The sequence below is a fragment of the Euphorbia lathyris genome, chromosome 3 (assembly GCF_963576675.1).
Source record: "Euphorbia lathyris chromosome 3, ddEupLath1.1, whole genome shotgun sequence".
Taxonomy (NCBI): domain Eukaryota; kingdom Viridiplantae; phylum Streptophyta; class Magnoliopsida; order Malpighiales; family Euphorbiaceae; genus Euphorbia; species Euphorbia lathyris.
In genome coordinates this window covers 33,874,301-33,885,899 of record NC_088912.1, presented here as the reverse complement: position 1 = coordinate 33,885,899, position 11,599 = coordinate 33,874,301, and the positions used below count along the sequence as shown (strand labels likewise).

At 34.7% G+C, this 11,599-nt stretch overlaps 2 protein-coding genes across 2 annotated transcripts; one reads left to right on the top strand and one right to left on the bottom strand.

Moving 5' to 3' along the window:
- The first annotated feature begins 377 nt into the window (after nucleotides 1-377).
- LOC136221592 (histone H4) lies at nucleotides 378-937 on the top strand. Its single transcript, XM_066008972.1, has one exon. The coding sequence runs from the start codon at nucleotides 449-451 to the stop codon at nucleotides 758-760; it is 312 nt and encodes a 103-aa protein (XP_065865044.1). The 5' UTR covers nucleotides 378-448; the 3' UTR covers nucleotides 761-937.
- Nucleotides 938-2,400: 1,463 nt separating this feature from the next.
- LOC136224162 (calcium-transporting ATPase 1, endoplasmic reticulum-type-like) lies at nucleotides 2,401-9,225 on the bottom strand. The gene is made up of 9 exons (XM_066012425.1): nucleotides 8,977-9,225; nucleotides 7,302-8,760; nucleotides 6,953-7,022; nucleotides 6,734-6,855; nucleotides 5,924-6,205; nucleotides 5,420-5,797; nucleotides 4,777-4,886; nucleotides 3,280-3,508; nucleotides 2,401-3,199 (listed from the first exon to the last, which is right to left on the bottom strand). The coding sequence occupies exons 2-9, from the start codon at nucleotides 8,712-8,714 to the stop codon at nucleotides 2,615-2,617; spliced, it is 3,189 nt and encodes a 1,062-aa protein (XP_065868497.1). The 5' UTR covers nucleotides 8,715-8,760; nucleotides 8,977-9,225; the 3' UTR covers nucleotides 2,401-2,614.
- Nucleotides 9,226-11,599: the final 2,374 nt, after the last annotated feature.

Here is an 11,599-nt window from a genome sequence, read left to right as displayed (position 1 = left end):
AGAGTTAGCTTCTTTAAACTTATCCGAGACTAGGCTTCTTTGTTTTGGTTTTTTGTCTTTCTTTTACTGTTTCTAAAAAAAAAATAAAATAAAATTGACACACTTTGGAAAATTGCAATTTAGTGGAAGCGGCAGTTGAATTTGTAATTTAGGTGAAAAATTTGAGTGACCCGCGCATGTTTCGATTTCCAAAACTCAAAAAACACAAATCGTTCGCTCCAGCCACGTCATCGATCCTGCTGACAAAATCCGCTTAATCCAACACCGTTCATTGAAATTAAATCGACGACTCAGAATAATCATTTCCTTATCACACGGATCGACACAACCCTCTTTAAACAAACAATTTCTATCTATAAATAACCCAAACCTAATCCCCAATTTCACACTCACTCATCTACCAATCTAAACTTTCTCAGATTCAACTTTTAATTTACCCGATTCAAAGATGTCAGGCCGTGGAAAGGGAGGAAAGGGGCTGGGCAAGGGAGGAGCAAAGCGTCACAGGAAGGTTCTCCGGGATAATATCCAGGGAATTACAAAGCCTGCGATTCGTCGTCTTGCTCGTAGAGGTGGAGTGAAGAGAATCAGCGGGTTGATCTACGAAGAAACTCGTGGAGTTCTGAAGATCTTTTTGGAGAATGTGATTCGTGATGCTGTGACCTACACCGAGCACGCCAGGAGGAAGACGGTGACTGCTATGGATGTGGTTTATGCTTTGAAGAGGCAAGGAAGGACTCTGTACGGTTTCGGAGGTTAAGAGAGGGAAGAGATTTGTGGACGGAGAAGTCTTGCTGTCAAGAAAAAAAAGTGTGGCGGCGTGTTAGGGTTTAGGGTAGGGATGTGTTAAATGGTATTTGTGTAATTAGTTGCGAGTATGTGAAGTTTGTTGTAATTTCACTCATTCAATGAAATTTCGTTCAGTTTTTAAAATTAATGTTTCTCTTCTTCTTATTTTGGTTGAGCGATCCGATCATCATCGCATTTTATTTGAACTCAAAATCTACTTCCACCACAAATCAATTAATTTTTTTTTTTTGATAAAAACAAATCAATTAATTTTACAAGATAAAAGTAGTGAACAAAATAATATATTAATAATCCATTTTATTTATATCATGTTTGTTCATTGATTAGGTACTGTTTTGAAACTATATTATTAAGAAATGATCCATTTCTATTTACTTTAGCAAAAAGAGTCAAGCCCCCAGGAGGATTCAGTTATGCTATTTGAGCTAATGGTGGATTAGCTAGAAGAGGGCTCTTCAATTTCTGATTTACCAGAAAATGATTTAAACAATAAATTGGAGTGTAGTAGCTGGGTAAATTACATCAACATTAAATTTCAAAATGTAAGATAAGTCGAATTTTTACTTATTATACAATCTTTAACATCATGTTCATAATTTACTAATATTTTCCAAAGTTATTACTATTTGTGGAGCTTATGTCTCTAAACGATTATCTTCTCTTTTTTTAACAAAAACAACTTCAAAATTTTTCATCAATTCTTAATTTTTTTTAAGGTTATTAATGTTAATTTTAAAGTGTTAATTCAAGTTTAGCAAAAGTATAAAATTGAGTGATTTTTATTTTATGTTTTAAAGTTAGAGTGGCTATGACTGTAACAACTTCATTATAATCGAATTAGTCTTTTCCCAAAATTTATTATAAGTTGTAATGTAACTAGAACTTTGTGCTATCATACGTCCATATTGTCTAATTTGGAATGTCTGCTGCAGCCTGTTAAAAACCTTAGGCCTTTTTGTTTTGAAGCTTTTTGAGGGAAAGAGGAGATCTGCGAGCGATTATTAGAGAAACTTAAATTAGTGTTAGTTCAAGTATGGGGCAAGTGCCTGGTAACATGATGTTTCAGGTAAGATTAATAAGTGTGCTGCTACTACCACCAAGCATTTGGTCTCCGGGTGATTAAGGTATTAGATCAGTGTAACTTGATTATTGAATCTTGGAAAGAGAATAAAATTGTGATTAAAATACTTGGTGAAAGAGCTTTGACTCTCAAAATTTCAGCAGAAATTAAACGCAGCTCAAAAGTCAGATTGTCACGGTGCAGAGTTTTCCTTTCGTAGTTGATTTAGCTGATAAAGCTCAGACTACTGTGAATAAATTTGAAGAATTACAGGCTATAGAAGAATCTAAACGGATGAAGTCATAACTTTGGTTCTCAAATTAAGAACCTAGAGTACAGTTGGTAATTAACTCTAGTTTATCCAAAATAAGAAAGCTCGTGGCAACTTAATAAGAATGTTCTACCATCGACGTCAGAAGCCAGAGTATAAGAGAACAATTAGAATTTGACACAGCCATGTAATAATGTTGTTAACGTTCTCTTTGCATTAAGGTGGAAGCATCTAACATCAATTAATTGAAAAATTAAAAGAACTGAAATAAGGAAAACCATAAAATTATCGACTACTTGTCTGAAACTAATACAGTTTGCATCTAATAAATCTAATCAAATCTTTAATTAATGTCCAAACCGACCAGCCATTTCTAATGTTAAGAGGGTTTTAGCTATAAAGTCGGAGACTCAAATTAATTGTCCGACTGAAAATCTGCCCTTTCATAATATTTATCTGAAATCATCGACTGCTCATTCTGCCTTGTGTTTGGCGTGCCTGCTTGGTTGAGCATACCTAATCCCACTTGTACACCTTCCTACAAACTTAAGAACCTCGTCAATTAGAATAACAGGGAACGCAACTGCCAACACCAGAAGCCATTCGTTCAGGCTAAGCGGAACAATCCCGAAAATTTGAGCTAGAACTGGTACGTAGAGGATCAAAAAGTGCAAACCAAATGAGACAAACATTGCCACAAGGAGATATGGATTCACCCATGGTGGCATTGTCACGAGGCTACCATCCTCAGAGAGAGCATTGAGGGAGTTGAACATCTCAATCGCAACCAAAACAGAGAGGGAGAGGGTCGAAGCCTTGATTTTTCCCGAGTGGAAGTATTCACAGGGATTCTCATCAAACTTGAATACTTGAGACCCTGCACTGAATGGTGACACCTTAAAACCGTCCCAAGTAGAACACTGATCCCAGTGGGCGAGTTGCGAGTAGGTCACAAGACTGTGTCCATCTCCGCTCAGATCAATGTACATGAATGAGCTGTGTGTGTACCATATGATGAACACACCCACTGTTGCTATTCCGACATAAAGTCCAATCACCTGCTTCCAGTTAAGATTCTAGGTTAGCACAGTTTCACTACGCACAGCAAAAAATCTTAGATTTGTTTTAGAAAATGTACCAGGTAGCGAAATAAAATCCATGGACTTATCAATGAGTCATCACTCCTCCTAGGAGGCTTCTGCATCACATCTTTGTCTGGGGGGTTGAATCCCAATGCTGTTGCTGGGGGTCCATCAGTAACAAGATTTACCCACAGAAGCTGAACAGGAATCATCCCTTCCGGAATACCCAATGCAGATGTCAAAAATATAGAGGCAACCTCACCAATATTGGAGGAGATCATATACCTAAAATAACAATTCAAAGAAAATGAAACACCAACACTTTCCAAAAAGATATAAATAAAAAGCTTTCCAGGCACTAGCAATTTTACAGCAAGAAACATGGAAGAAGGACATCAAATTTACATGACAGATGTAAGTTGCTAATTGGGTAGACTACAATCATTTAACCTGAAGCAACATGCAACTCAGGGAATTCTTTGTTAAATCATAAAGCCATGAAGAAAAAACTCAAGAGTGTGTAGTTTTTCTAGCATCAAGGGAGTTTAACAAATAGGCAATCATCGGTTGCAGGCACTGCAGGCGCAATCAACAGCAGAAAGACCTTGGCATCTCCATAAGCACAATATTTAACACAACAGAACACATTGTAGCAAAACTAAATCAAATCATGCAAATTGATAGGAAAAACTGATCATTGCATTGACTGATAACCTGAATTTCATCCCAGAAAGATTACATTTGATACAATCAACTATAGAATATGAACAAGACAATGCAGCACTAAGACTTCTGAATTTAAAGGCCGGGGAATCACTGCATAAGACCTATTTGAAATAAAGTTAAACCTTGTCATGAAAATTATTGAGAATCCAGAGCAATTATATGGATAGTAAACCATAATCCCACCCAAGCAAGGTACATGAATATAAACATTAAAATCTTATATTGGCATTAGAGGAAGTCATTTATAATATGATTTAGTGAGAACCCTTGCACTCCACTACTTATGAACAAATGCCTTATAATTATCTGACCAGTTCCAAAGAAAATACTATTCTAATAAATGACTAGCCAAGCAAAACCAGCAACAATACTAAACTAAACTGGAATCTGCACAACGCTCTCTTTTCCTCTTCCCATGCATAAGCTGCTTATATAGATCTGGCAGTATCCTCACACTGAATGTCTATTCTTTTATGGTTCTACTTTTCTAACATCAAACGAAAAATAATTGCTCTAACTATTTTATTATATGATTGATCATGGGCAATAGCTAAAGTCAGTCATCAATATTATTTTCAGAAGTTCGAATAATAGTACAACAGAACAGCCAAACCTTGGTCCTATCCAGTAACCAACGACTATATTGGATTCTTTTCCCTTAATTTGTGTCCTTTATAAGATCCTCTAAAAGATCTAATAATGGAAGGTCAATTCCAATGAGAAGAATAAATCACAAGAACATGTCACTACCATGCCATGACACAAAAATGCAGATTAAAAAAGCTAAAACAAAGTAAGATTAGCTGAAGTTAAAAAAAACATCGAACCTTATAAAAGCCTTCATGTTGTTATAGATGGACCTGCCTTCACCAACAGCAGCAACTATTGTGCTGAAGTTATCATCTGCTAACACCATGTCAGAGGCTTCTTTTGCAACCTGGAAGGATAATTGAGTTTCAAAAAACTTAGCATTCAGACTAAGGAACACTTTTGCATTAAGCAAAGAAGAGTAGAAAAGTAAGGTAAAATGGTGTGGCATCTATTTGACATAGCTCTTGTGGTTGCTATTGGAAAAAGTAATATCTAGAAACTTTCAAAAGCGGACTTGCAATGACTTGGTCACAAAGACCCTAAAAGAGCTGAGAAGCTTTTGAAGCATCACCTAAACAGGTATTTTCACAAGAACAGTGTCAACCTTGACGCATAACACACATGCCATCAAGCAGTAGATGCAAGCATACGCAAGGTTAGACTTCTACAACTACATCACAGGTTGGGATTAAAAACATTCACTTCGATGTATGCTCAATGTTCATATATTCATATATTCCAAGCAACAACTAATACCTTAATAAGCACAGAGTTATTCACTTGATTAAAATAAGCCAAAATATATTCACATGCAAGCACACGCATCTTAACTGATTATACGAAGTCCTTCAAAAGAAAATCCCACCCAACTAAACGTACCTCTGTCCCAGCAATACCCATTGCTATGCCAATATCAGCCAACTTTAAGGCAGGTGCATCATTCACTCCATCTCCAGTCATAGCAACAACTTCTCCATCTTCTTTAAGCAACCTCACTATTTCTTGCTTATGCCTTGGCTCAGCCCTAGAGAACAGCAGCCCTCCATCTTGTCTTAAATGATTCTTTTGATCACGGTGGGTCATGAAATCTTTTCCAGTCAAGCTTCTAAGACTAATATCATCATGAGGTCCAAATACACCAATTTCACGACAAATAGCTTCTGCTGTATTCTTGTTGTCCCCAGTAATGACCATAACACGAATTCCAGCTGCTTTGCAGTCCTCAATTGCTTGACGAACCTCTTTCCGAGGAGGATCCTTTCAAGATTAAAAAGGAAGCATAAATGAAACGACGATGTTGATAGTAAACTCACCAAAAGAACCAAAACAATCATCAAAACAAGCAAATAATAAAAAAGAAAGAAGATTGAAGAACCAACTCACCCTTAACCCAACTAGGCCGACAAAAATTAGTGCGCTCTCAATAGTGGAATAATTGGACGGATTCAGTAAAAGTTGATGAGCTGGGTGGTCCTCATTACCATCATATGTTTCAAAACTAGGAAGTTCTGCTTTATAAGCGAAACCTAGACAACGTAATGCACTTGTTGACATGTCATGAAGGCTTTGTAAAATAAGCTCTCTTGAATACTGATCCAATTCCACAATTGAGCCATCAAGCAACTGAACATATGAGCTTCTCTCCAACAAGTTCTCTACTGCACCCTGCCATATATTAGATCATATAAAAATCTAAAATATAGAAGTGAACAATAATTCAGGAAAAGGATAGAAAACGTAAGTCATGTATCATCCTGCAATTGCAGGAAAGGATAATAGTTCTAGCAGCATTTGAACATCCACCTAACTTTGGAAGATGAAGACTAGAGTGAAATCTAACAAGCTTATATCAGCTGTTATTAGAAAAGATTCTGCTCTTTAGAGAGAGAACAGGTAAATAGCAGTTCTTAATTTTAAGATATGTGAGACCATGTGATATGCCTTCATCCTTTATTGTATAAGGAAAAGAATACAATAAATCTAATTTGAAGCACCTCAAAGGAATTTGGAATTACAATAACCATCAATTTAGAGAAAATATAATCCAATGCCCATTTAAGCAGATGCCAGTTTGATAAACAATGATCAAACATTTAAAGAAGCCTAACATTTGTATCTGATGAGATCATGACAGAACAAATACAAAAAAAAAAAAAAAAACTGCAAGGCAGAGAGAGAGAGAGAGAGATGAACCTTCACTAGCAGTGATTTTTTGCCTGAGCTGGTATTAACAATAACTCCCATAGATTTCCTATCTCGGTCAAACTCAAGAGTTGCAATACGCTGTTCCATTTTACTCCATAGTTGACAAGAATCTTTATGAGCCAAAACAATGCAGGGGAGATCATTTTAGTGCGCATTATAAGATTATTGAAAACAATTTAAACAAGAAATAGGGATCACGTGACATACGTAGAGCATCCTTATGACCTGAAGATGATTCGTTATGTCCACCAGGAAATCCCATTTTTTCAACAAGAACCTGGTAAAGAAAAGAGTGAGATCCAATGAGGATTCGACATCACATATCCATATTTCACAGACAAATAATAGCAATTGCAAAACTTTTTAAACAAAACAATGGTTCAAAGAAGGTGAACGCTTTACTTACTGCTCATAGAGTTGTAGCTAATTCAAAATGCAGAATACTCAACAGAAAATAAAAAATTGAAAGGTGAAACAAATTCAGTACATTTAAATTTTGGCACCTAGTTAACTTCTGGCACCATGCTAATTCATGACTATTGTTTAGGCATCTAACCTTTAATGCAGCTTCAGTAGGTACACCGGTTGCAACATAGTGCTGGCCAGATTGCTCCACTCCTGCATCATTGCAGATTGCAGCTACCTTTGCAATTGTCTGGAGATTAGAGTCCATTCGACCAACAGGCCAGTCTTCAATCTTCCCATCAAAAGGGTTGTAAGTTGTCCCTTCCACGTTGAAAGATCTAAGAGTGCCAATCCTAGATCCCATAGCAACAAGCTTTGCCACAGCCATTTGATTGGTCGTCAAAGTACCTGTTTTATCAGAACAGATCACAGTTGTACAACCAAGAGTCTCAACACTGGGCAACTTTCTAACTAGTGCATTCTTCTGTGCCATCTTTCTAGTTCCAAGAGCCAAGCATGTAGTAATTACTGCAGGCAACCCTTCTGGTATAGCAGCCACGGCCAATGCCACAGCAATCTCAAAATAATATGTGCACTTCTCAAAAGAGAACTTAAAGTTTGCTGGCCACCCATCAACATACTCCCAACTAAGAAAGTATTTCAAATTAATCAGCCAGACTAATGCACAAATAATCCCAATTATAATTGTCAGCTGCTCTCCAAACTCATTCAATTTCTTCTTCAAGGGGGTATCGTCTTCAGTTTGGGAGGCCTCATGAATCTGTGAATGCACCTTTCCAATCTCAGTATGCATGCCTGTTTGTGTAACCAAGCACATACAATGGCCATTCACCACAGTAGTTCCTGCAAAAAGCATGGATTTCTTCCCTTGTATATCGGTGTATTCAGAAACAGGCTTAACGGTCTTGCTCACAGCTTCACTCTCTCCCGTCAAAGAACCTTGTTCAATCCTGACTGTGGAGCTAATCAAGCTCAAAAGTCTCATATCCGCTGGCACCTTATCACCCACTCTTAATTCCACAATATCTCCTGGAACAAGTTCTTTTGCAGGCAAATTTGTGACCTTCGAGCCATCTCTTAACACTGTCGCCTGCTCGGACTGAATTTCCTTCAAGGCTTCCAATGCTTTCTCCGCATGGCTTTCTTGCCAAATCCCCACAATCGCATTCACAATCAAGATCAAGAAGATCACCAACGGTTCCACAAATGCCGTGATCTCCTTTTCCCCTCCTTCATCGCCATCATATAACGCCAGTACAAAAGATATAATAGCAGCTGCTAATAAAATCCTAACTAAAGTGTCGTTAAATTGCTCCAATATTAGCTTAAAAATCGACTGACCCTCGTGCTTCTCCAATTCATTATATCCGTGGATCTGTAGACGTTTCTCGACTTCAGCAGCCGATAATCCTCTATCACGACTCACTTGGTAGTGCTCTTCACATTCCTTAACCTCCTTCGACCAAGCAGGGAAAGTATCATCCTCCCGCGATTCCACACCAACTTTTTCTCTTTTTCCATAATCCTCCCCTCCTTTCCCCATCGAAGCCAACCTCGATCACACCACCAGTCCGTTAATCGGAGAAAGCCTGTAGCAAAATCATTCACAAACATACAAAAACATCACGATCTGGCGACTCATCAATCACATAATCATAAAAAGCGAAACACTCGACAAGCCACATCCAAGTTTTGAAACAGTACAAAACTTAATTTCATTGGAATTGCTTCCTCGGTGAATGAAACAGATAAAAAGAAAATAGATGAAAAATACAAAAGCGAATCAAAATTAGGGTTTAGCTTACCAGAATGTTGGAGCGTATTCTACAGAGAGCGAGACTCTTCCTTTTTCCTTCACTCTCAGTATCACCCACTACTCTCTCTCTGTGATCTGTTGCTCCTCCTCTGCCTAATAATAATACAGGATAAATTATAATGATTAACGTTAATAGTACGATTATGATTATTAGGGTTTCATTAGATTAGATTATAAGCAATCAGATCTATAGAAAGACAAGGAGCGATTCAATTGCGACCTGCAACTGTAAATTCCTTTCTCTCTCTCTTTTGAATTTTATTTTCAATTTTTCTACCTTTCCAGGAATCCATCCACATAAGTCCAACCAATAGAATACTGCCACGTACAACGACATGTCATCTTTTTGCAGAGTGGCATACCATTATAATTTCTCAACTTTTATGCAAGTTTGAAATTTTTTCACTGTATACCACTTCACCACACCATCCTATATTCAATTAATAAATTTAATTTCATATACTCACACCATATATTTTAATGTTTTTTATAAACATAGCAGTATATTTTTAATGTTTGAAATTTATATTTTTAAAGTTTAGAATTTTATATAAATAATAAATTAAAAATAAAAATAATTTATTAAACTCTAAATTTTACATATTATATTCACATTAATCTTTATATTTTTAAAAAATAGTATATAATTTCTAAATTTTGTTTGTTATTTTATTAGAAATAATGGTCAAATTAGATTATAATAATAACATTTTTTTATCGACATGATTAGTATACAGTTTTGATCGCATACACCTTAATAATCATGTAAAATTTGGCAATTTACCGTTAAATCTAGACTTATTAGAATCTTAAGGTAGAGATTCAAAACATCTTAAGATTCAGATTTAATAAGTCTGGATCTAATAGTGAATGATAAAATTCATTTGGTCATTAAAATCAATGTGATATTGCTGGTATATTGATTTATTAATTTTTATATAATTTTAAAAATTAGAAGTATAATTATATAAAATCGTAAATATTAATTTTTTTATTTCTAAAAACTTTATTAATTTTAGAAATATTAGTATATACATAAATTTTATTAAAAATATTGTAATTAAATTCGAAAACATGTTAGGTATAGTGAGAGTTCTAAAGTGAGTAAAAATCTAATTACGGTATTTTTTTGAATTGTGAGTAATTATCTTAATTAATTATGCAATGTATGAAATTGCCTTCATGTTTCCTTTATTAAATTATTATAAAGTAATGTAATTTATATTTGATTTAATAGAGATTATAAGGATGAGGTCATTTTCGTGTGGTGGGAACCGAGGCATATTCTGTTTTGTATTCGAAAGTACTAGTACTTGCCTTTATTATGGAATACAGTGCATAAAATAATTGGAATCTAGTTGTGGTAAGTTACAAACACATGGATGGTGTATAAATTAATGGAACTAGGTTTTTCTGTCAATACTAACAAACAAGGACATTTGAAGATAATCCCAAAGTTTTTGTTCACAATATTATCTTCTTAGGCAAATTTTATGCTGTAAATTTTCATAATTGTTGTAAGTAATTGGCTTCTAATATAATTGTAAATTCTTTATTTAAAATTCTTTATGAAATATGTTATCAAAAAAAAAAAAAAAATTCTTTATGAAATATGAGTTCCTGTTTAGCAGGAACGCAACTAGGATGATCGCAATATAAATTATTAGAGTTACTTAATTTTATTTGAATCAATACATACTTATCTATTAATTTTCATGTTCGGATAAAAACAATCGAATTGAATTTTCAAAAACTATTAACTTATAACGTGAGTATTAAAGAACCAATTGAACTAAAAACTCAGACCGATAGTTAAGATTCAATCGTAGATATTATATTAATCTCTAACAATGAGAACCAAAAATTAAGATTTTTTTTTTTAAAAAACAGACTTTAATTAAAATAAATGAATAGGAAGAACATACCCATGAACATATTTAGAAATAATAGCTTTAGTAAGAGTATGCACTATCAAATTGGATAAAATAGATAGAATAGTGATCTAAATCTATAAGAATATAAACACAAACAACTATGATATCCGAAAAGTAAGAAACACCAACTTTGGAGATTTTAATAGTTTGAATTATCTCAACGTAGTTCAAAGTCATCATTCATTTTAATTGGATTTCTTACCGAAGTTTTTTTCTTTACCAGTTTCAATTAAATATTTATATTAACATTCCATAACAATCGTGTTTAATTGTGTATGATTTATTTTTTTCTTTATTAATTTCAATCAAACATTTATTTTATCGGATATCAAATCTAACATTTCATAACAATCATGTTTAATTGGATCTGATTTATTTTATTTCTTTATTAACTTCAATTAAATCTTTATGTTAATTGGATTTTAAAGTGAATTACTATACCTAGCCACAAATTCCTACCTCTAGCCTCGGGAATTGACCGAACTACCCTTTGCACAAAAATTGAAAAAAGACAAAACCTCTCAAGTACCCTATACACTCTTCGATTAAATCCGGACTAATTTTTAAACCAAATCATGGATGGTGACAGAGGCCGTAAAGGGAAAGCGAAAATGGTAAGATTTACGATTTTATTTCGTTGATTTTCGGTTCGATTTGAGATATGTGGAATCGCAGTCG

Coding starts and splice junctions, on each gene's coding strand:
- LOC136221592 (XM_066008972.1), top strand. CDS start 449: ATGTCAGGCCGTGGAAAGGGAGGAAAGGGGCTGGGCAAGGGAGGAGCA.
- LOC136224162 (XM_066012425.1), bottom strand. CDS start 8,714: ATGGGGAAAGGAGGGGAGGATTATGGAAAAAGAGAAAAAGTTGGTGTG. Junction 7,023..7,301: donor CTACTGAAGCTGCATTAAAG/GTTAGATGCCTA, acceptor TTTCTTTACCAG/GTTCTTGTTGAAAAAATGGG. Junction 4,887..5,419: donor TGGGTATTGCTGGGACAGAG/GTACGTTTAGTT, acceptor TTATCCTTCCAG/GTTGCAAAAGAAGCCTCTGA.